We start from the raw sequence: 25,231 nt of genomic DNA on the forward strand, positions 1-25,231 counted from the left end.
TGTGTATCCTTAGGATTAGACGACCCTTTATTTCTGTCTTCCCAACAGACCAGAGCAACTGGACCTGAGGAAGCCCTACTCACTGTCGGGACCTCGGTGCTGCGGTACTTTTTCACTTGAGGCTTGAGTTGTAGGCAAGGAAGCTGTCTCTGGGAGTGTCAGAAAGTTGAAGACTGAGTATTTGTCACGTTTCACTCTTGGTAAGCCAACTAAAGTTGAACTGGGGGTTGAAAAGAAAAAATATGAATATAATTTTAATAACAACTGTGACAATAAAATCTAATTCCTATAAAGCTTACCATCTCATGTGTTTCACCTGTAGCTCTTCTACTTGGCTATAAAGGTCCCCTAAGATGTTTTCAATTGCCAAAGCAATTTAAGAATTTATAATGGGTGACTTTAGTAACCATTAGTTTTTTCCTGATTATAGTAAGAGCTAGAATTTAACTTTGAAGATGGATTTCCATTAAGGAAAAGTTCCACTGCTAAAAATATAGCACAGGTTTGAGCTGTGCAGTTCACTATATGCAGATTATTTTCAATAGATACCATAAATGTATTTTCCTTATGATTCCTTAACTCTTTATTTTCTCTAACTTACTTTATTATAAGAATACTAGAGGCCCGGTACACAAATTCATGCATGGGGGGGATCACTCCTGGACTATTGGGGCCGTCTTGCCCAGTCCCAATCGGGGCCAATCAAAGCTGGCCAGGGACCTCAGAGGTTGGCCAGCTGCAGGAGGTTGGCTGTGGGGGCACACTGACCACCAGGGGACAGCTCCTGCGTTAAGCGTCTGCCCCCTGGTGGTCAGTGCATGTCATAGCTACTGGCTGGTCATCCGGTCATAACGGTCACTTAGGCTTTTATATATATACTAGAGGCCCAGTGCACAAAAATGTGTGCACTTAGGGGGGTCCCTCAGCCTGGCCTGTGCCCTCTCGCAGTCTGAGAACTCTCGGGGGATGTCCACCTGCTGGGTTAGGAGCACTCCCCAGGGGATCAGGCCTAAGCTGGCAGTCAGACATCCCTCTGGCAGCCCAGCAGCCCTCGGGGGATGTCCACTTGCCAGCAGGGAGCAGGCCTAAGCTGCAGTCGGACATCCTTAGTGCTGCTGAGGAGGCAGGAGAGGCTCCCGCCACCACCGCTGTGCTGGCAGCCATCAGCCTGGCTTGTGGCTGAGCAGAGCTCCCCTGTAGGAGCGCACTGACCACCAGGGGACAGCTCCTGCATTGAGTGTCTGCCCCCTGGTGGTCAGTGTGTGTCACAGTGACCAGTCATTCCCAGTCATTCTGCTGTTAAGGTCAATTTGCATATTACCCTTTTATTATATAGGATAGATAATATGTAATACATATACCATACAAAATAGTATGTCGACTGCTTATGTTACCTGTAAGGCTTCTGGTCAACAGTACTGTTAGTAGTTAAGTTTTTGGGGAGTCAAAAGTTATACGTGAGCCCAGCTGGTGTTACTCAGTGGTTGAACATCAGCCCATGAACCAAGAGGTCATGGTTCGATTCCCAGTCAGGGCACATGCTCAGGTTGCAGACTTGATCCCCAGTAGGGGGCATGTAGGAGGCAACCAATCGATGTTTCTTTCTCATTGATGTTTCTGTCTCTCTATCCCTCTCCCTTCCTCTAAAATGAAAATAAAATAAAAAAACCTTTGGAATGAGAATTCATTGGATCTTTAAAAAAAAAGTTATAGCCCTAGCCGGTTTTGCTCAGTGGATAGAGCGTTGGCCTGTGGACCAAAGTGTCCTGGATTCAGTTCTGGTCAAGGGCACATACCTCAGTTGCAGGCTCCTCCCAGCCCAGGCCCTGGCTGGGGCTCGTGCAGGAGGCAACCAATTGATGTGTTTCTCTCACATCAATGTTTCTCTCTGTCTTTCCCTCTCTCTTCCACTCCTCTAAAAGATCAATGTAAAAATATCCTCAGTTGAGGATATTTATGTTTATTTATAAATAAATAAACATAAATAAATAAATAAAGTATACTTTAAAAAAAAAAGTTATACATGGACTTTTGACTGGGGGGCAGGGGTGGGAGGGGGCAGACGGTGTGCAGTGTCAGAGCCCTTAACCACTGCATTGTTCAAGGGTCAACTGCATACCTAAATCTTCTGACAAAGTCTCTGATTCAACTGTATATGCTTTCTTGGGGTGTTTATAATCAAATGAGAAGTACTAAACTTTATAAAGAATTATAAAACATAAGTAACATCTTAAATGTAAACTGTATATGAATTACTAGAGGCCCGGTACATGAAATTCAGGCACTCGGCAGGGAGGGGTGTCCCTCAGCCAAACCTGCACCCTCTCACAGTCCAGGAGCCCTCGGGGGATGTCCGACTGACAGCTTAGGACATCCTTTGTGCTGCCGCAGAGGCAAGAGAGCAGAGGCAAGAGAGGCTCTCGACACCACCACTGCGCTCACCAGCCATGAGCTTGGCTTCTGGTTGAGCAGTGCTCTCCCTGTGGGAGTGCACTGACCACCAGGGGGCAGCTGCTGCATTGAGCGTCTTCCCCCTGGTGGTCAGTGCATGTCATAGCAACCAGTTGTTCTGCCGTTGGGTCAATTTGCAGATTAGCCTTTTATTATATAGGATAGGATTTAAAAAGTGGCAAATTAGATAAGCATTACGTTTTATAACTTGACATATCTGAGTTTTATATCTTCAATATGGAGTAAGTTTGCTATCTGGATGTTTGTTTTTTCAATAACAAAGTAATAGAAATTAAATCTGCACAATTTGCAACTGAAGTATATACAAGTAAGTTCATCTAGAAAAAGGAAATTTATATGAGCATGTAAGAAAAATAGCTTTAATATAGGGAATAAGTGCTGATGGAAGGGGAGGTTTATCCAACTTACTCTGGATAAGGGTCAGGGACATTAAACCTCTTACATAGAAGCTTGTCAGGATGCCATTCAAATGTGTCTCGGGTGAGCTTCCCAAACATCTTCATCTTCACAGCCGACTGCTTGTCATTGACATCATTCTGGGAAAAGACATTCATTCTTTGTCATCAGGTGGTCACACAATTGACCTGACTGCTCTCCCATTTACAAGTTTTCAAGCAATTTTTCACTATTACACAACCAGTCATGCTACATTTCTGCTAAAGTACACCGGAAGCTAAAAACATAAACGTAATTTACAATTTTACAATGCCATGTATATTTTGATCTTTTCAACTGAGGGAGTTTAAATATTTAGCTATGCAGTGTATTGTGCGTGTGTTTTTAAAAATCTTTATTGTTGAAAGTATTACATATGTCCCCCTTTTTTCCCCATTGACCCCCCTCCAGCCCACCCCCACCCCCTACCCCAGGCCCTCCATCCCACTATCCATGTCCCTGGGCGATGCATATATGCATACAGGTCTTCAGTTGGTTACCTCACACCCACCCATCCTCCCCCACTTTCCCTCCAAGATTCTATACTATTCCATGCTTCCATGTCTTCGGATCCACTCTGTTCATCAGTTTATTTTGTTAATTAGATTCTACATATGAGTGAGTGTCTTTCTCTGACTGACTTATTTCACTTAGCAGCTATGCAATGTTTTAATTTTAAAATGCACCAGGTAGGCCCTGGCCAGGTAGCCCAGTTGGTTAGAGCATCATCCCAATACGCCAACGTTGCAGGTTCAATCCTGGTCAGGGCACTTGCAAGAATCAACCAATGAGTCCTAGCAGGTTTGGCTCAGTGGATAGGGCATCAGCCTGTGGACTGAAGGGTCCCAGGTTTAATTCTGGTCAAGAGCACATGCCCAGGTTGCAGGCTTGTTCCCCAGTGGGGGCCATGCAGGAGGCAGCCGATCAGTGATTCTCTCTCATCATTGATGCTTCTATCTCTCCCTCTCCCTTCTTCTCTGAAATCAATAAATATATATTTTTTCAAATAAAAGAATCAACCAATGAATGCATAAACAAGTGAAACAATTGATGTTTCTCTCTCTCCCCTCCCCCTTCCTTCCTCTCCCTCAAATCAATAAATAAAAATTTTTTTTTAATGTACCAGGCATCAGAAGGGGGCAGGAGTGGGGAGGAGAGGGTCAATGAAGGAAGGAAGGGGAGTGTCTGTAATACTTTTAACAATAAAGATAAATTTTTTTTTAAATGCACCAGGCACCCTGGCTGGAGTGGCTCAGTTGTTTGAGTGTTGCCCTGTGGACCAAAAGGTCACTGGTTCGATCCCTGGTCAGGATGTATATGAGAGGCAACCGATTGATGTTTCTCTCTCACGTACGCTCACTCTCTCTCTTTCTCTCTTCTCTCTCTCTCTCTCTCTCTCTCAAAAAAATCAATAAAAACCTTTTTTTTAAATGCACCAGGTAGGGACATAATGGTAACAGACCTCTTGGTCTCGAGGAACTTCTACTTGTTCTGAATCGTCGTCCTCCTTAGCATGAGTGAACCTGGAGGACAAGGTCGAATGGGAAGATGCATACAGCAGGGCTGCCCGAGCAAATTCCTCCCGTTCTCGGCCTCGCTCCCACTCTGTCATACTGGGATCCAGACAATGTTCCAGGGCATCTACGGTACAGAGAACAAGAAACTGCTTCACTCCTAGGAAAAACATGGGGCTTCAAGGGGAACGCCTGGTGGCACCACTGGGTCCCTACAGATTTCACCAGAAACAAGTCCTCACGCTGGTTTTTAAGAGCATGGTGGGGAGGTACTTGACAGGTGACATTGCTCACTCTCTCAAAATGAGGCTTCCTTTGAATTCTACTGCGTACATCAGAGAAAAACATTTGGGAACTAATGCTTGATTAAATCTTCGAAACAAGGAACCTGTTACCATTCCCAGACAATAAGTTCATCCCAATTACATTCCTAAGTTTTGGCAAAAAACATTCCTTTCTCTAACTTTATTTTTTCTAACTTTTTTTTTAATTTATCAAATAAACATTAGGGGTCTGGATTCTTTGTGGGGAGTTCAAGCACAGTACACAAAGATCTGCTTTGGAAAATCAAGCCCTTTAAATTTGCTACCTCTCACAAGGACTGCTGCGTATAAGTCAGCCCTCTCCTGTCTTGCCATATTTATTTACTTCATGGATCAGAATGATTTTTTTACCCTGTGTAATGGTTCAACAGCCAACTCTCCTCTATAAGTCAAATTTTAAACTATGATTTAGAGTTGGGTGTGTAGGACCTTAAAGTAGCATGGGAGACGACCTTGTTCTTTTGTGTGAAATACAACACTTTCAGAGATCAAGCATTTGCAAAGAGTAAATGGTCTGTAATTTAGCATTAGCCACCACCACGGCATGTTCTCTAACTAAACAGCTAGCTTCAGGACCTGAGATCAACGGAAACACAAGCCAACTGTTCTTCCTTTCTAAGGTCAAAAGCCAGGGCCTGACATCTCTGCACTGTTTACTGAAGAACGAAGCACACGGGCAGAGCAGGGTGCTTCAACTTTAAATCTGGGACTAGGGCCAGAACACCAAGAACACTGCCGCTGGCTGAGACAGGGGAGACCAGGCCTAGCACCCACCTTTCTGACCCCGTTTCATATTTGCTAAAAACTTTTCATATCGTTTTTGCTTTTCTGGATCTTTGGCAAAAGGTTTGAAGTTGCTGGCTTTTCTGGTGGCTGTCCCACCACTCAATGCCGTGTGCCAAGAGCCGTGTCCAACGTCCTGAGAGGGGGGCTGGGTTCTGCTGCTTGCGGCATTCTGGGCCAGACTCAGGGCCCTGAGTTGAGCTGCTTTAAGGTCAGTTGCCTGCTTCATTTCTTTGAATCTCTCTTTATCTTTTTGGGACAGAAACTCTAACACTGAAGTAGCTGAACCTAAATAAAAACAATAATAGGAAGAGATGAAAAGTATCATAAGTCAAATTTACTTACATTTTTCTGTAGATACATTTTCAATATCACAAATTCATGTAATTAGTGTATTTTACACTCAGTGTCTCATCTGTATTCATATTACCCCTATAATTTAGACAGTAATAAAATATGAGCCCATTTTACAGTTGGTAAAAATGGAGGTTACTGCCCTGACTGGTTTGGCTCAGTGGATAGAGCATCAGCCTGCAGACTGAAAGGTCACAGGTTCGATTTCGGTCAAGGGCATGTACCTTGGTTGCGGGCATGTCCCTAGTGGGGAGTGTGCAGGAGGCAGCTGATTGATGTTTCTCTCTCATTGATGTTTCTAACTCTCTATACCTCTCCCTTCCTCTCTGTTAAAAAAAAAAAAAAAATGGAGGTTACTACTTGGATGTTTATCAGGCCAGCAAATGGTCCCTGAATGAGGAAGCTGACATCTCAAACTCCAGAGCTCCAGTCCCTAGTGGCCTCCATTTCCACAGTCCTGCCCAGCACAAGCCCCAGTTCAGAGTAGAGTTACCCATCACACACCCACTCATGTCACAAACGCTCACTGAGCACTCACTCTATGCCAGACACTGACCTGGAGCTGGAGGACAATGCAGACAAGGTCCTGCTCTCACGAATGAGGGGGAAGGACATTAAAGAAGCCAAAAATCAACACCAGAGGGTTGCTCTGAGAGGAGTACTGTGGGGGAAAATAGGGTGATGTGATTGAGGGCGACTTAAGTGAGAGTGCTGGCTGTGGGGGTGCAGGGAGAGATAACTAGCTTATATGGTGGGCGAGGAAGGCCTGGAAGGTCCCTCTAAAGAGAGAATATTTGAGGTAACCTCTAAATCAGTGGTTCTCAACCTTCCTAATGCTGCGACCCTTTAATACAGTTCCTCATGTTGTGGTGACCCCCAATTTCATTGCTACAAACAGAACATAATTAAAGCATAGTGATTAATCACAAAAACAATATGTAATTATGTATGTGTTTTCCAATGGTCTTAGGCGACCCCTGTGAAAGGGTCCTTCGAACCCCAAAGGGGTCGCGACCCACGGGTTGAGAATCGCTGCTCTAAATAAAAAGAAGAAGCCAAAATATAAGGGAAGGCCCAGCTGTTATGGCTCAGTGGTTGAGCGTCAGCCTATGAACCAGAAGTTCAGGGTTCGATTCCCAGTCAGGACACATGCCCAGGTTGCAGACTTGATCCAAATGTTGGCCATGCAAGAGGCAGCTGATCAATGATTCTCTCACATCACTGATGTTTCTATCTCTCTCTCCCTCACCTTTCCTCTCTGAAATCAATAAAAAAATATTTTTAAAAAGGAAGAAGTACTGGTGGCCCTGGCCAGGTAGCTCAATTAGTTAGAGAGTCATCTCAATATGCCAAGGTTGCGGTTCAATCTCCGGTCAGAGCACGTATAAGAATCAACCAATGAATGCATAAACAAGTGGAACAACAAGTCAGTGTTTCTCTATCTCTTCCTCTCTAATCGATAAATAGAAATAAACAACAACAACAAAAAAGAAGTACTAGATCATTTTAAGGGGAACAGTGATATAAGTTGGTTCACCTAGCTACTGTTGAGGGGGATGACTGCAGAGGACAAATAAGACCAATCAGGAAGCCACTGCAATAGTCCAGCTGAGAGTAGATGGGCATTCAGACCACAGGGGAAGCAGCAAAAATGCAGAAAAGTACATGGAGTCCCCATGCCTATTGGGGTAGAAATGGGAGGACTTGCTGTGGATAGGGTCAGGGGAGGGAAGGAAACAGAGGAGCTAAGAACTAGAATTCCTACATTCTGATCTGAGCAGTGGGTCACATTTACTGAGAAGGGGAAGACTGGAGAAAAAGCAAGTTTGAGGAAAGAAGTGGGAACCAGGACTTCTGTTTGGGTCTATTATATTTGAGATACCTATTAGGCTCCTAAAGGGAAAGTACAAGTTCATCCTGCTTAGCAGGTCTTTCTGCTCCAACACACAGGGGATGCTCCACAACTGTCCACACTTTCACATGCATTCATTCCTTCAGGCTTTCAGGAAAAGTGCTACAGTACCCTTTTCCCCTGAGGAAAAGATCCTGTTCCCAGGCTGTGCAGAGAAAGTGAAGGTACACATGTCCCTAGTCTTCGTCACACTGCTGAACAATTATTAAAATCTGAAAACTGCTGAGCTTAAGATAAGGGTTGTAATTTCAATGACATAAGTGAAACTGATGGTGGGAAACATGTCTTAAGAAGTAAAGGATGTACACTCATGTTTATGTAAAATAAACACCTGTGTTCCCAGTTTGGGAATACAAAATCATGGGAGAAGTTTCAATGGGAAAACATCTTTCCATTTTGATTTTGACCTCTCAGATTATTACAAATGTAACGATTTTAATCTTCTCCATGACACATACCTTGAATAGGTGTTTCTCCTAGCAACTCTCCCCGCTTGGAGGCATTCAGTTGGTGTCTACTCTGTGTCCCCGGGTCATGTATTGACTTTCCAGCCGATTCTGATAACACCTGAAGTAAGTGGGAATTCTCTGAGGTTGCAGCTACCACAGGTCTGAAATAATGCACTGGTCGATAGTCTCTTGGCAATTCAGGTGGTGGATAAATCTTAAAAACACACACACACACACACACACAGAACAAAATTCTGAAAATACAGGCTGCAAGATTATCGTGTTTGATTTAACCAAGAAAACCCGTTACCTCTGAGCGTTATTAACCCCAGCCTTTCCCAGGCTAACATCCAGCAGGTGGGTAGGCCGCACTGGGAACAGATTGTCCCGGTGCCCAGCCAACATCCATTCTGGATGTGGAGGGTCACCAGAACCACACTGTTCTAACAACCAGACATTTTCAGTATCACCCCTGCCCACTCTACACAGAGATGCTAATATGCACGTTTCATATAAGAACAAGAACGATGACAACAATAACTCGATGTACAGGCCCACGTGCAGAACAGGCCCGCTGTATATCAGAAATTTTAGAAAAGTATGGTTCAAGGTATAGAAAAAATAACTTTAAATAAGTTAATTTTAAATTCAGAAATATCTTTCTGGTTGTTTCCATTCCAAATTGGAACTTTAGGCCTTACTGTTTTTTATCTGAGGTATTTTTTTAACGTATTTTTTTACTGATTTCAGAAAGGAAGGGAGAGGGAGAGAGAGAGATAGAAACATCAATGATGAGAGTGAATCATAGATAGGCTGCCTCCTGCACACCCCCTACTGGGGATCAAGCCTGCAATCCGGGCATGTGCCCTTGACTGGAATCGAATCCAGGACCCTTCAGTCCGCAGGCCGACACTCTATCCACTGAGCCAAACAAGCCAGGGCTATCTGAGGTACTTTTAATTCAAAAGCTGACTGAGCCCTGGCTGGTGTCGTTCAGTTGGTTGGGCATTGACCCATGCACAGAAAGGTTGCTGGTTCAATTCCTGATCAGGGCACATGCCTGGGTTGTGGGCTCAATCCCCAGCAGGAAGCAGCCAATCAATGTTTCACTCTCAGCTAGATATTTCTATGTTTCCATGTTTTTGCCTCTCTCCCGCTCCCTCACAAAAAAATATCAATTTAAAAAAACAGCTGAATGAACTGAAACTGAAATATAGAATTTGGTAAACTCAGGCATTAATGATAGCAGAAACATATAAGTTAAAGTATTTAAAGAAGCATTTGAGATCTTGCTTCCTGGCATATGTCATTAGTTTGGGCTCAAATAAACTCTTTATTTAAAAAAAATTTTAAGTATTAGACATCTTTAAATGGTCTCTCTTGCTCGGCAGGTGTGGCTCAATCGTTGAGCAGCGACCTATGAACCAAGTCATGATTCGATTCCTGGTCAGGGCACATGCCCAGGTTTCAGGCTCAATCCCCCAGTAGGGGGAGTTCAGGAAACAGCCAATTGATGATGATGTTTCTCTCTCATCGATGTTTTATCTCTCTCTCTCCTTCTCCCTTTCTCTCTCTGAAATCAATAAAAACGTATTTTTTAAATAAATAAATGGTCTCTCTTGCACTATGGACAGTCCTATGTAAGCTGTGTTCTAGATTTTTCAGCTGCCTGAAACCCTGAGCCTGTAACCAGGGACGCTCTGCGTGCCCTCTGGCAGTAGTTCTCAGCACCAGCTGCACGCTGGGCTCACCTGAGGCTTTTAAGAGTAATGATGCCTGCATCCCACCCCACAAAATCAGCAACAACTGGAGTTCCCCAAGTTTCCCAGATGGCTGTAAGGTTCCCAGGTGATTCCCTGTGGGGGAGCACCTGGCATGAAGAAAATCTATAGAAGAGTGGTATTATCACTGTTAGGAAATCACATTTTTCACCATCTTAACCTGACCACCTTCTCTGAAAAACAGACTCCCCAATCAGCCAGCAAACACCCTCATGTTACCAAGACACAAAAATCCAGCGGAGCATGGAAGAAAAGGGGTGCGTACACACGTCTTCACATCCTCCATCAGAGTCAAAGCATTTTAGAGGTGGGTGTTTAGCCACATTTTTAGAAAACTTGCCTGTTTGTGAAAAAGTAGGTGAACGTAGCACTCTTCTGAATCACTCACGCTCAAAGTGAGGAGCACCTCGGGAACCCCCGTGCCCCTCTGTCCACTTATGGCACTCTACCCTTCAGTGAACTTGTCTGTCTTGCATCCTCACCAAATAGGAGCTATTTGGGGGTCAGGACTGTCCTATTTATCCTTGAACCCTGAGGCAAATGAGTATTTCTCAAGCATTTTTATGCTCCCCTTTCATAAATGTAGAAAACTCGCATGCTCCTTTGACATATTTGACATTTCTGTTAGTAATAACAGCTTAGTATGCACCCAACACTGTTTTAAATATATTCTGCTCATTATTACAATACATTAACTATTACGACTAAACCAATGACAGCAACTGTAATGCCAAATGTAGTTTCTCAGGCTGCACTGCTCCTGGCCACCCCAGTTCTGGAGAACCACGGGCCAAGACAAATGTTTGCTGAATGAAAAACAAGAAGCCCATCACGCAGTGTGAAACATCCTGAAAAACGGATGCCAACAAAATAAATGCCAGGAGCCCTTCCTCAGCTATCAGCACCCACTAACTTGTGATGTCCACCTAGGAACAGGTGACTCTGAGGGGTGTTAAAGAGCACCACTTGGCTAAGCTGTAACAAAATCTCATAAAGACAGGACTATCTGGAAAAGCGCAGAGTTCTCCCCAGACCTGACCTGCATGTACATGGCTTCTCTCCCTCCTGCTTGCCCAGCAAGGAGCCCAGGGAACCTCGTCCACATTAGTTAATGCCTCAAGCGTTGAGGATGATTCAGGGCTGTGAGTCATTACAGCTTTTTGAAAGTTTTCTAATTTTCCTTAAATTACATTGTCCCTAGAATTTTATCAATTCCATTCTCCCACCAGTTTCTAATGTAATTTTTTAATGGAAAAAACTACTCACTTTAAGTCTGGCTTTAAAAGATCAGCAATTAGCTGTTTTGAATACAATGTGCCTACTGACTGCCATTTCTAATACAGGATATGTTTTCCTCAACAATCGTTAGTAACTATGCTGGTGCTTCTGAAAACAGAATTTACTTATCATTCCAGTTGTTGATATAATAACTCAGCAAATATTTTAGATACTAAAACCAGTAAAAAAATAAATAAATAAAAACAAAAAACTCTTACTTTCTTAGAAGACAAAGATTTAGAAGCCAAGGAAAATCCATCCAATATTTTGCCAATGTAGCGAAGATCTTTTTCTGATCCTACAAAATGATATCATTGATTAATTTCACAAGTATGGATAAGAATAAGACAAAGACGTCAGCTTTTAATCTCTAAGAACACAAATACTACGTGTCACCCGTGCTATCACACAGAGATAGCAGTAAAGGAGGAAATACCTCTGTTGACTCTGGCAGCCAGGCCCACACCACCCACAGGGCTTAGGCTGCCCAGGACCCAAGGCGACGGCCCTCCAGAAAAGGTGCTGGAAGTCCTAAGCTAAGGCACCAAAAAATATACTCTGTGGAGTAAAATATCTCAAGGAAAACCATCAAGAGAACAAATACAGATCAACGTAAAAATCATAACTGTGAGAGGGTCATTTCTAAAACCAGGTGAAGAACCATGAAACTACCTCCCAATTTTCTTAGCAACAATACAACCAGGTCAGCCGGTAATCTAATCTTAGTACAAATTAAAATTCACTTTTGTCTTTTTCTCAAGTGAAATCCTAGTAAGAGATAAAAATCACTAATTTGGGAAACAAAATGACCAACGCCCTTTGACCTAAAGCCAGGGATCCTCCATTGGTCGCAGAGACAACCCCCTCGGCAAAGGATCTTTGATTATCAAGTATTTCCTGGGCATAGTGGTTCTGTCAAAACTCAGTATGCAGTAGGGGGGCAATGGGGAATAAGGACACATATGTAATACCTTAATCAATAAAGAAAAAAAAGAAAAAATAAACCCAAAAAACTCAGTATGCACAAACTACATTTTCTGTAGCCAAAGGCCGCTCCCATGACCACCACAAAAATATCTTTGGGTGAGGATTAACAATAAATAAATAAGTGTATTTATTTATTACAGTTTAGTAATTATTACACAACATGTTATGTTAATATTAATAACATCAAATTATGTTAATATATTGATATAATTAATATAATTAATTAGCATTTAATATAACCTGTATTAACATATTATAACATTAATATATATTATATAACTTCTTGTAAGTTATAAAGATGATAGCTTAGTAGAAAATTTTGAAAATATAAAGGTAAAGCAAAAAATATAAAAGCAAGCAAAAGGGAGAAAATAAAAGTAGTCTATCACCCAGAGGTCATTCCAACTAACACTTGGGAGCACACCCTTCCAGCATCTTCTGTGGCAATGATGGCAGGCCGCTCACTTACTGAGTGCTGGCTGTGTGCCAGGCAAGGTCAAGCCCTTTACGTACATTACAACCTCCATGGGGCACTTATGCCATCGTCATGCCCTGTCCAGGCAAGGATGCCGAGGCACAAAGAAGTTAAGTAGCTTGTCAAGGTCATGGCTGATAAGTGGGGAGAGCCAGGACTGAAGCCCAGGCAATCAGTCTTCAGAGTTTGTGTTCGCAACCATTAAGCAAACTACCTCCTAAAAACTGTTTTACACCTGCCTTTTCTCTGCTAGAAATGTAAAATGGCATCATTTTGGGGAGTGATGCTTAGAATATTTCAACAGCATGGTTTTATATGTATCCTACAAGAGTTAGATCAAACTTTCTCTGCATATGGCTAAATATGTCTGAATAGATTGTTTTTCATCTCAGCTCTTGCCTCCTAACTTTATTTGGGTGATTATTATCATTGTAAGTGAAGAATAAATAGTAGGTGGCATTTAATCAACCTTTGAGGCAGGAGCCAAACACAGAGTTATGCTATTTAGTCCTCATGGATTTTAAATATCTTTTTATTGGTTTTTAGAGAAAGAGGAAGGAAGAGGGAGAGAGAGAATTATCAATGAGAGAGAAACACTGATCAGCTGCCTCCTGCATGCCCCCTACTAGGAATTGAGCCCCCAAACCGGGCATGTGCCCTAACCAGAAATTGAACTGGTGACCTCTTGGTTCATGGGTCAATGCTCAAGCACTGGGCCACACCAGCTAGGCCAGAGAGAGGATTTTATCCTCACATTAAAAATGATGCCCAGAGAGGTTACAAGCCTTGTCCAGGGCCACACAGCTGGGCAGGAGAAAGCAGGGATCCAAATTCAGGTCTGATGGGTTCCAAATCTTATGCTATGTAGCCCTGCCTATGTAACCCTGCCTCCTCCCTGCACCTTTTCTGGATTGAAAATTTAAAATACTACTGGTCCTGGCCAGGTAGCTCAGTTGGTTAGAGTGTCCTCCCAATACACCAAGGTTGCGGGTTCCATCCCTGGGTCAGGGCACATGCAAGACTCAACCAATGAATGCATAAGTGGAAAAACAAAACGATGTTTCTCTGTCTCTACAACTCCCTCTCTCTCTTGAAAAATCAATCAATCAATAAATAATTGAAATACTACCTAGATTCCGAATCATTATAAACTCTGACTTGAAATTCAAGTTGTGTCGACAGATGTCTACCTCTTTGCCCAGTAAGAGCCCCCTAAGAGCCAGGGACACAAGTAGAAGACAGGCTGGCTGCCAAGCTCCATCTTCCCACGGGCTCTCAGTATTCCTGCCACCTGGTCACCACATCTGGCCTTCACACCTACTGCTGGAGCTGGCCTCCTTTGACCACCTGCCTAGCTCCTCGAGCGGGAAGTGCTTCACTCAGACCAAGTGCCAGCTCTTCTCGCCCACACACTTGCTCCTTCCCTGATTCCAGGCCTCTTCTTCCTCCCCTCCTTGGCCCTGCCTTGATAACTGGCTTTGGCTTTGACCCATTCTTTTTTTTTAAAGAAGTGAATTAATCTTTTCTTTTTTTTAATGTGTGGTTTTTTGTTTGTTTTCTTTTTTTTCATTTCTTGTTTGTTTTTATTTTAGAGAGAGAGGAAGGGAGAGGGAGAGACAGAAACGCCAGCTACCTCCTGCGTGTCCCCTACTAGGAATCAAACCGGTGACCTCTTGGTGCAAGGGTCAATGCTCAACCACTAAGCCACACCGGCCTGGCAGCTGTGACCCATTCTAAATCCTGTCTTACTTTCCACATTGGGCCTCTCTTCTTCTAACTTTGTTTCTCAATCTGCATCTCTGACCAACAACCCCCTACTCCTTGGAGGCTGACACTGCAGTATCAAGCTTGCCATCCCTTCTTCCTGATAACCTCACACGGATCCTCCCATCAGCTGTGGGTCTATGGAATCACCTTTCTGACTTTGATACTGCTTGGGCGCGGTCCAGCCATAAAGTCCATCTCCAGGCTCCTCGTCCTTCAAAATGGTGTCATACTTGGATAGAGTTTCTGTGGCATAGATATCATCATCTTCCTCTTCCAGGGCACCAACACCAAAAGCCTTCAAAACAAGGTTTCAAACAGCAATTACAGGTTAGAGTGTCTGCACTGAGGGATAAAGCTACTCTAACACTGTAACTGAACAGACCACATTAGCACTGTAAAATCACCAAGTGAGAAGCAAATGGGAGACCCTGATTAATACAGAGACTCAAGTCCTTTAGATGTGAATGCCACACCCAGCAGCAGCTATAGGTCTGGGTACTAGCACGGGCAGAGGAACGGAGAATGCACGCAAGCAGCAGTGCAGGAGGGGAATGGGGCCTCTACTGGAGAAAGGAAGTGTTCATCTGCTGTTCAGTATGGCTGGGACAGAGCCAGTGACCAGGGTCTGGAGACCACCACTGCTGTAACAGCCGCTGTAAGAACTCCTAAGCTCTGTGGGAAATGATCTCCAAGTATCCCTTTCTGTTAAAAGAACTGGAAAAAACAATAATGACATTTTCTAAATGTAATTTAGGAAAGAACCTCTGAATCAGTTTGAGAGGACAGGCGGTCAGGAAAAGCTCTCCATCTCCTCAAAGGTTCAAAGCCAGTCTCCCATGGGACACTTACACCTACACTCCCAACTTAGGGCTGGCGGCACTAGGAAATCGTCCAGGAGGTAGTCAAACTTGGACCTGAGCTTGGGGCGGCAGACTGAAATTCAACTATTAACTAAACCAAAAGGGTAAGTGTGGTTTTCTGCTCAGCCCCACAAGAGTGTGGAAAAGTAGTCCTCACTCCTGGGAACACCAAACTCCACCAAGAACATAGGTTACAGGATCTCAGCAGTAATATTAAAATCACATGGGTGTACTTCACATACCTTCAGAACAGGTCCTAAGGGAAATATGACCACTCTGAGGTCTTCATGTAGTCAGTCAATAATGAGTGCCCTACTATGGGGCAAATATAATAAGGAGTATTCTCATTTGTCGATAGCTCCCTGTTTATAAGACAGAAGCACTTACCTGGCCTGAAATTCCCAACTTTCTCCCTTTATTCACTCCAATATCTCCAAGAAGATTGCTGGCTCCCTCGGGTCTCCCACTGAAAAGATTAAGATGTTCTCCTGAAGCTCCAAACAACGCTTGTTGGGGATCCAGACCCTTGTAAGCCAGTCCATGTACATTATCTTTAGGTGTGAAATCCACAGGCATGACATCCTTGGGTGCAAAGGTCACATTTTCTAGCAGGTAGTCATCATCTTCATCCTATTTAAAAAGTGGAATGAAGGTGAGTCACTTGCTGGTGCAAAGTGAGTTTATAAAATACTATTTTCAAATGCAGTGATTAATTCCAAACAGAACATTTAAAGTTTGGAACAATTCCAAACTTTAATTTCCACTATTACAAATCACTACATCAAGTCCCTGAACAAATGATACCAACACAAGCAATTCCATTTTAAGAATCTAAACAGACTTGGGATATCTATGGTGCTGGCAGGCATATTGCTGAATACATTATCTGACATTATGAGGATAGTTTTAGGGTATGGGTATTTCACTGCAATGGGATATGATTCATTTCAAAAATTGTTTCTGGCTTGGCAGGTGTGACTCAGTGGTTGAGCATCAACCCATGAACCAGAGGTCACCAGTTCAATTCCCGGTCAGAGCACATGCCCAGGTTGCCAGCTGGATCCCCAGTAGGAGGCATACAGGAGGCAGCTGGTGGATGTTTCTCTCTCATCAATGTTTCTATCTCTCTCTCCCTCTCCCTTTCTCTCTCTCTAAAAAATCAATTTTATATATATATATATATATATATATATATATATATAGTCAATTTGTAAAATAAAATTTCACCTTCATGAAGTAACAAATGCTACAGTCATCCCACATAATACCTCAGATCCTTCTGAGCCTCCTGGAGGTAATGCACAGCCATAGATTTTCACTCCAGGATCTATACAAGAGATTTCAAATGCATCAGTCATGAGCAACTGAAAATACAGAAATCCGAGTTGCTGAAACTCTTAGAGGCACATGCTGCCCTTGTAAAAGGCGCTACAGCTTTAGGGTTGGAGACTGATCACTCAGAAACTGTTTTCCCCAGCCCTTGCCCCATCCACACTCTGGCAACAATACGCTAAATGAGTAACCACTACTCCTCCAGCACTAGGGAGAACCTAAACTAATTATTGCTGCTTCCAAGAGTTCATAGTCTGGCTGGAGGAACCAAGGGCAAGACATAGAAAATAATCCTATTAAATTGTGACAGTTTTGGCAGAAGCAGGAAACAGTTTCATATGCTCCTGATGGGAATGTAAACTAGTACAATTCTTTCAGAAAACTATTTCACACTACACACAAAAAGCCTTAAAACACCTGCATACCACTCAGCAATTTTATTTCTAGAAACATGTAGCCATTACAAAGTATTAGGGCCTGGCTGGTGTGGCTCAATGGTTGAGCGCTGACCCAGGAACCAAGAGGTCACCAGTTCGATGCCTGGTCAGGGACATGTCTGGGTTTCGGGCTGGATCCCCAATAGGGGGGCATGCAGGAGGCAGCTGATTAATGATGTTTCTCTCTCATTGATGTTTCTATTTCTCTATCCCTCTCCCTTCCTCTCTCTCTAAAAATCAATAAAAACATTTTTTTTTTAAAGTATTAGGCCCTGGTTAGGTAGCTCAGTTGGTTAGAGCATCATGTCCCGATACCCCAAGGTTGTGGGTTCGATCCCTAATCAGGGCACACACAAGCATCAACCAATGAATGCATAAATAAGTAGAACAACAAATCAATGTTTCTCTCTTCTTCTCTCTCTCTAAATCAATAATTTTTTTAAAAAGTATTAGGATTAGGGTTAATGACAATCAATATACATACCAGGTTTTTGTCGGCGTGGTCTTCTCTTTACTCGAGGACCAATTCCTTGTCCTTCTTTCCAACCCATTTTTCTCAGCAATTCAAAACCAACAGATAATCTAGGATATCAAGGCATTAAAAATGAACTTCTTGGCCAGGACCGGTTTGGCTCAGTGGATAGAGCGTTGGCCTGCGGACTGAAAGGTCCCGGGTTCGATTCCGGTCAAGGGCATGTACCTGGGTTGCGGGCACATCCCCAGTGGGAGATGTGCAGGAGGCAGCTGGTCGATGTTTCTCTCCCATCGATGTTTCTAACTATCTATCTCTCTCCCTTCCTCTCTGTAAAAAATCAATAAAATATATTTTAAAAAAAAAAATGAACTTCTTTTTATAACACTAGATAACAGTAGGAAGTGAGCAGCCTTTGAGTTCCTGCCTAGCTCATAATCTTGTCCTACCTGAACCCTTCCCACCATTCATGTTAGAACTGCATGGCCTTGCCATTCTGGACATGCTCTGGATGACTGGACTTGGGGTGTATGTCTGACCTGGGGAAGTTGGTCAGATGTCTTTTCTCCTGGGCCCAGAACGGGCACATAGGGACTCCAGATGGTCCTTGTCAAGCATGGGGCCTGGGAAACCATGACATCTAAGGCTGTCATATCAGGCCACGTGCCCAGGAGCAGAACAAGGAGGTAAGCAGAATGAGAGAGTAGAATGAGGCTGGAGACCTAGAGCACTCCATGCACTAACAATGCAAGACCCTTTTGGGAAAACCCCCCTTTGCACTCAAGTTAGGCTAAGAAGGCTTATCTTACTTGCAACCAAGCTTTCCCTAAGTAAGATCATCATATATATGCAAAGCAGTAATTTCAAGATCAGAAAAGTCAAAATTAAATTCTTCTCACGTTGCTGGCGTTATGAAGTCATCAAGCAGAGTGGCTCCAGGAATAGGGGCAGTAGCAGCTGCTAACTGCCTGGCCTTTTCTCGTATTCTATCTTTGGTTTTGGAAGCAAAATCATCTGTGGTAACAATTGCTTTAGGTGCGATCCCAAATTCACTAAGATCCTTTGAAAAAAATCAAACAAAATTACTTCATTATTAGGGAAGTGATTAAACATGATGCATCACGTAGCTTTAGTTCTTTAAAAAAGTTAAGCCCTGGACAATGTTCAGTGTTGGGCCGTTCTCAGGTTCAATTCCCAGCCAAGGGCACGTACCTGGGTTGCAGGTTCGATCCTTGACCCTGGTCGGGGCGCATACAAAAGACAACCAATGGATGTGTCTCTCACATCAATATTTCTCTCTCTCTCCTTTCCCTCTCCCTTCCACCCTATCTAAAAATTAAATGAACAATATTCTCAGGTGAGGATTAACAAAAAACACACAAAAAGTTAAAACCACAAAACTGAGTTTGGGATCAGGTGAGCAGCTGACTTCACACACTGACTTTGTTACCCTCACATAAGGCCAGTGGCCAAGTGAAAAGGAAAATGGGGGGCTTGCAACCTAGTTCAATATCTGGTTAAAACTGTGATCTTACTTCCCCACTCTGACTGACTTGGGTGGAGCGGCAGAGCCTAACCCCAGGGCCCTGCCACAGCTGACTAGGGTGGAGCTGCAGGGACCCTCAGGGGCTCGCCACAGGAGGAGATATATAGGCCAGAGCCTCCCCACGAGTCAGTTCAGGCTTTGGATCTGGAATTCCCCTGGACTAGCAGATCTGTGAAGTAAAGGTTAAACTTTTCTCCCTCGGAGTGCTGGCTAATCCTTCTCCCGTGCATTCTGCCACAACACAAGGACAGGGGCATTATAGTGGCTACTCAGTGAGGCCACAAGGAGCACTACCAAGCTAGGAAAACAGGAAGGACCTAATTCTTCTCAGGCAATATTTCAGAGGTCGGTGTGAAGGGGGCAAGTCTTAGAGTCACAGCCAACAAGCATTTGTGAGCACCTATGTGCCAGGCCCTGAGTTAAGTACTTTTGCATTTACTGTTGGCTGCCTGTCCAACAGTCATTGCCCCTACCTCTTTTCCCACAGCACCCTGAGATTGTATAGGCCAGTGGTCAGCAAACTCATTAGTCAACAGAGCCAAATATCAACAGTACAACAATTGAAATTTCTTTTGAGAGCCAAATTTTTTTAACTTAAACTATATAGGTAGGTACATTGTTATTAACTTAATTAGGGTACTCCTACGGCTTAGAAAGAGCCACACTCAAGGGGCCAAAGAGCTGCATGTGGCTCGAGAGCTACAGTTTGCCGACCATGGGTATAGGCACCTGCTCCCTGGTGTGTGTAGGCTAGGGTGGGGGGAGAGTTAGGGAATGGGGGTTCATGTCTTGATCACGGGATCAAGCCAGTCATTTTGATCCCACTTCCCTTGCTTTAGGACTGCGCATGTAGGCTTGGCTGAGTAGCTCAATTAGAGCCTCATCCCAATAAGCCAAGGTTGCAGGTTGGATCCCAAGTCAGGGCACAGACAAGAGTCAACTAATGAATGCATAAATAAGTGGGACAACAAATGGATGTTTCTCTCCCTTTCTTTCTCTCTAAAATCAGTACATATTTTTTATTTTTTTAAGAATAAGTATGTAGATCAAGTTGTCCAAGCAGATGGGAGGGAAAATTCACTGGAAGATTTATGTAAATAGTTTCTTTGATCAAAAGAAAAGATACCAAGAAGAAAGTCTTTCTTCTACTGAATAATGTCATCGTGGCTGTGCCCCTGGGAACTACTGCACCCACCTTGCAACCATGAGACGATCTAGTTTAAGAACAAGCTGACATGCAGAAGACGACTGAGAAGAGAGTCTGGGCCCGCTGGCGGGGCTCAGTGGTTGAGCGTCAACCTATGAACAAGGAGGTCATGGTTCGATTCCTGGTCAGGGCATGTGCCCAGGTTGTGGGCTCGATCCCCAGTATGGAGTGTGCAGGAGGCAGCCTATCAATGATTCTCTCTTATCATTGATGTTTCTAGCTCTCCCTCTCCCTTCCTCTCTAAAATCGATGAAAAAAAAAAAACAACAACAGAAAACAATGGGCCCAGGTGCCCGCACACTCCTTTCTCTAGCACTCACTGCTCAAACTGCAGTGTGTGTGAGTTACCGTGAAAGGCTGTAGACTTGGCTCAACGAAGACTTCACTTTTGAGGTAACAGGCTTTTTCAAATAAATTTGCCTGTACAGGAATTCCTTGTTTTGTTGTACTTCACTTTACTGTCCTTTGCAGATATTTCATTTTTTACAAATTGAAAGTTTGTGGCAACCTTACATTGAGCAAGTCTAGTGGTGCCATTTTTCCAACAGCCTCAGATGATGGTTAACATTTTTTAACAATAAAGCATTTTTTAATTAAGGTATGTAATTTTTTTTAAAGAAATAATGCTATTGCACATTTATAGACTCTGGTAGAGTAAAAACATAACTTTTATATGTACTGGAAAACCAAGAATTTCACATGACTTGCTTTATTCCCATATTCGTTTTATTGCAGTGGAGTGGAACCTGCAACCCTGGTGTAACGGGACGAAGCTCCAACCAACTGAGCTACCCAGGAGGGGCTCTCCTACATGCTTTTTTAAAAATATATTTTTATTGATTTCAGAGAGGGAGAGGGAGAGAGAGATGGAAACATCAATGATGAGAGAGAATCATTGATTGGCTGCCTCCTGCATGCCCCACACTAAGGATCGAACGGCCACCCGGGCATGTGCCCTGACCAGGAATCGATCTGTGACCTCCTGGTTCATAGGATGATGCTCAACCACTGAGCAATGCTGGCCCAGCATCCCTTCTTGTCTTTAGAAACTACCCCCATCATAAGATGCTGCTCTAATGAATGAGAATCCAGTGATACACAGGGCACTATAATCCAAGTACTTAAAAGATAAAACCTTACATACAAAGAGGAAATCAGACACTGAACTTTCTGAGGAAGGTGAAGGTGCTACACCAACTAATTACAAACTAACTGGAATTAAAGTTCTGCGCACCCACCTCTTCATCCATAAAATCTTCTGGACCAAGAACAGATTTGTCTGCTCTGTTCTGTCGTGAAGACACAAAGGAAGAGGGTGTCCATCCTTCAAAGAAAAGAGTTTAGAACATTACAATCCTAGGTAGCATTTGGCTTATAACTAAATAATTAAATAACATGTATGGACTTGAAAGCCCCAATAACTACAAACTCCTGGCTACTTCCCATCTCACTGCTCATACAGATGTAATTATTCCACATAAACTTATTAACCCCCGTACCCTGTTGTCAGAAGTTAGTGTATACAGTGAGGCTTCCCCATAAAAAATTGGAACCAAGTCAAATCAAATTACACATGGACAGTTAAACTGAAAGGGACACAAGTAGATCTGAACAGAAAGATTTAAGGTCACCATAGAAGGCAGGACCACTCTGAGACCAGCAGAACAGCAACTTACACTAACAAATTAGCATATCAAATTAACAATATGTCTGGTGAACACAAAACACAATATTCAGATGATGTATTATAGAATTGTACACCTGAAACCTACATAATTTTATTAATCAGTCACCCAAACATATTCAATAAGTTCAATAAAAAATTAAAATTTTAGGCCCAGCCAGTGCGGCTCAGTGGTTGAGCATCGACTTAGGAGCCAAGAGGTCACTGGTTGAATTCCTGGTCAGGGCACATGCCCAGGTTGCAGGCTGGACTCCCAGTATGGGGTGTACAGAAGGTAGCTGATCGATGTTGATGCTTCTCATTGATGTTACTATTTCTCTCTCTCTAAAAATCAATAAAAACATATTTTTTTTAATTAAAATTTTAACCCTAGCCCCGACTGATTTGGCTAAGTTGGTAGAGCATTGGCCTGCAGACTGAAGGATCCGGGTCCGATTCCAGTCAAGGGCATGTACCTTGGCTGCGGGCACATCCCCGGTCGGGGGTGTGCAGAGGCAGCTGGTCGATGTTTCTCATCGATGTTTCTAACTCTCTATCCCTCTCCCTTCCTCTCTGTAAAAAATCAATAAAATATATTAAAAAAAAAAATTTTAACCCTAGCCAGTTTCTCAGTGGTTAGAGTGTTTATCCATGGACTGAAGGGTTGTTAGTTCGATTCCAGTCAAGGGCACAGACCTCAGTTGCAGGCTCGATCCTGGCCCCAGTCAGGGCACCTGCACCTGCGGGAGGCAATCAGTTGATGTGTCTATTTCACATCCATGTTTCTCTCTGTTTCTCTCCCTCCCTTCCATTCTCTCTAAAAAAAAAATCAATGGAGCCCTAGCTGGTTTGGCTCAGTGAATAGAGCACTGGCCTATGGTTTAAAGGGTCCCAGGTTTGATTCCGGTCAACAGCACATGCCCGGGTTGCAGGCTTGATCCTCAGTAGGGGGCGTGCAGGAGGCAGCCGATCCATGATTCACTCTCATCATTGATGTTTCTCTCTCTCTCTCCCTTTCCCTTTCTCTCTGAAATCAATAAAAATATGTATATATATTTTTTAAAATCAACGGAAAAAATATCCTCAGGTGAGGATTAACAAAACAAAATTAAGAAAGAAAAAAATAAAATTTAAAGATTAAAAAAAATAAGAAAAATCAGTATGTCAAAAGCAATAAAAAATTTAAGAATTTAAAAATTAAAAGAAGCCCTAAACGGTTTGGCTCAGTGGATAGAGCGTCGGCCTGCGGACTGAAGGGTCCCGGGTTCGATTCTGGTCAAGGGCATGTACCTGGGTTGCGGGCACATCCTCAGTAAGGGGTGTGCAGGAGGCAGCTGATCGATGTTTCTCTCTCATCGATGTTTCTGACTCTCTATCCCTCTCCCTTCCTCTCTGTAAAAAAATCAATAAAATATCTTTTTAAAAATTAAAAGAAGAAGAAGAAAAAAAAAGAAACAATATGTCAAGGTACAGTCAGCCAAGAAAGAATGGCAAAAGAGAGAGTTACAAAAGCAATGCAAATAACATTCAGGGTGCCTAACCCAAGGACTTTGGTCTAAGGCAGTGGTTCTCAACCTTGGCTGCACATTAGAATCACCTGGGAATCTTTTTAAAATCCTGATTTCTAATAGGGACAGATCCAAAGACAGAGAAACAGCGATCAGACTATTAATCCCCAGAGGAAAAGTAGGGGAGGGTGGGGGTAAGGGGAAGAGATCAACCAAAGGACTTGTATGCATGCATATAAGCCAAACCAATGGACATGGACAACAGAGGGATGAGAGCATGAGTGGGGGGGTGAGGATGAGGGTTAGTGGGGGGGATGAGGACACATTTGTAATACCTTAACTAATAAAAAATTTAAAGATTAAAAAATTAATTAATTAATTAATTTAAAAAAATTTTTAAATCCTCATTTCTGGGCCTCATCCTCCAGAAATTCTGTTTTTTTGTTACTAATGTTGTGGCCCCACCCCACAACAAAGAAACAGAATTTCCGGAGGATGAGGCCCAGAAATCAGGATTTTTAAAAAGATTCCCAGGTGATTGTAATGTGCAGCCAAGGTTGAGAACCACTGGCTAAGGACAGGCAATGGCCATAGCAGGCCCCTAATTCCATCAAACACTTGAGTCCTATAACTAACCCTCCTGTTCCCCATCCACAGTCACTAAGCATGTGCCCTGACTAAAGACAGAGAATGCTCTGGCCATCAAATGCATCTGTAACCCTCTGCAGATAAGCTTCTTTAGATTTCTCTAAGAGTGACAGATTTCTCTACTTTCTGATATCCTATAATTCTTGCTGAGGAGTATGGGGTAGATCTACTATCGGCAGGTGGGTGGAGCAGGTTCCTGGGTCAACCTGGAAGATTGATTCCCCAGCAGAGTAAGAATCTGCTCTCTTGAGCAATACCGTGGGCCCAGCACCTTCCTCCACTTTCGATTTCTGTAGTCTTTGCCCTATTTCTGCAAAGTCCTTGAATCTGTCACTCCTAATGGTAAAGAGCTATTTCAGTAAATTAACATATCACAGTCTACCTGAGTAATCATTTGAACTGGTCTTACCTTTTAATTATAATATGCAACACAGCCATAATTATTTTTTTCTTCATAATTGAAAGATTTAATTTTATTTTATTACTTTTTTTAATCTTTATTGTTGAAAGTATTACATATGTCCCCTTTTTCCCCCCATCGGCCCCCTCCAACCCACTTCCACCCACTCCCCCTCCCCAGCCCCTCACTACCCCACTATCTACATCCATGGATTATGCATATATGCATATATGATCACCTCCCATCCACTAGAGATTCTGCTCTGTTCTATGCTTCCATGTCTCTGGATCCACTCCGTTCATCAGTTTATTTTGTTAATTAGATTCTACGTATGACTGAGATCATGTGATACTTGTCTTTCTCTGACTGACTTATTTCATTTAGCATGATGCTCTCCAGGTTCCTCCATGCTGTCTCAAAGGGTAAGAGAGTCTTCTTTTTTACTGCTGCATAGTATTCCATTGTGTAAATGTACCATAGCTTTTTTTATCCACTCATCTACTGATGGACACTTGGGCTGTTTCCAGATCTTAGCTCTTGTAAATTGCAACACAGCCATAATTATAATAATCAGCAATGTATTTGTGTGCTTCCTTCTTCACAAACCCTACTGCCATTTTAAACATTG

General features: G+C 43.1%; 1 protein-coding gene across 2 annotated transcripts in view; it reads right to left on the bottom strand.

Moving 5' to 3' along the window:
• Positions 1–25,231, bottom strand: part of GPATCH1 (G-patch domain containing 1) — a 52,506-nt gene that overhangs the window by 18,521 nt on the left and 8,754 nt on the right. For both annotated transcript variants that reach the window (XM_070398297.1, XM_070398296.1), the window contains exons 3-14: positions 21,623–21,708; positions 18,531–18,691; positions 17,644–17,741; positions 16,659–16,717; positions 15,778–16,020; positions 14,678–14,825; positions 11,520–11,599; positions 8,252–8,456; positions 5,519–5,815; positions 4,370–4,548; positions 2,881–3,008; positions 84–220 (exon numbers count right to left, since the gene is read on the bottom strand). In XM_070398297.1, the coding sequence (XP_070254398.1) occupies positions 84–220; positions 2,881–3,008; positions 4,370–4,548; positions 5,519–5,815; positions 8,252–8,456; positions 11,520–11,599; positions 14,678–14,825; positions 15,778–16,020; positions 16,659–16,717; positions 17,644–17,741; positions 18,531–18,691; positions 21,623–21,708 (1,821 nt within the window). The remainder of the gene's footprint in view (positions 1–83; positions 221–2,880; positions 3,009–4,369; positions 4,549–5,518; positions 5,816–8,251; positions 8,457–11,519; positions 11,600–14,677; positions 14,826–15,777; positions 16,021–16,658; positions 16,718–17,643; positions 17,742–18,530; positions 18,692–21,622; positions 21,709–25,231) is intronic.

The sequence above is a fragment of the Myotis yumanensis genome, unplaced genomic scaffold (genome assembly GCF_028538775.1).
Source record: "Myotis yumanensis isolate MYYU_CA2020_CCGP unplaced genomic scaffold, mMyoYum1.0.hap1 SCAF_18, whole genome shotgun sequence".
Taxonomy (NCBI): domain Eukaryota; kingdom Metazoa; phylum Chordata; class Mammalia; order Chiroptera; family Vespertilionidae; genus Myotis; species Myotis yumanensis.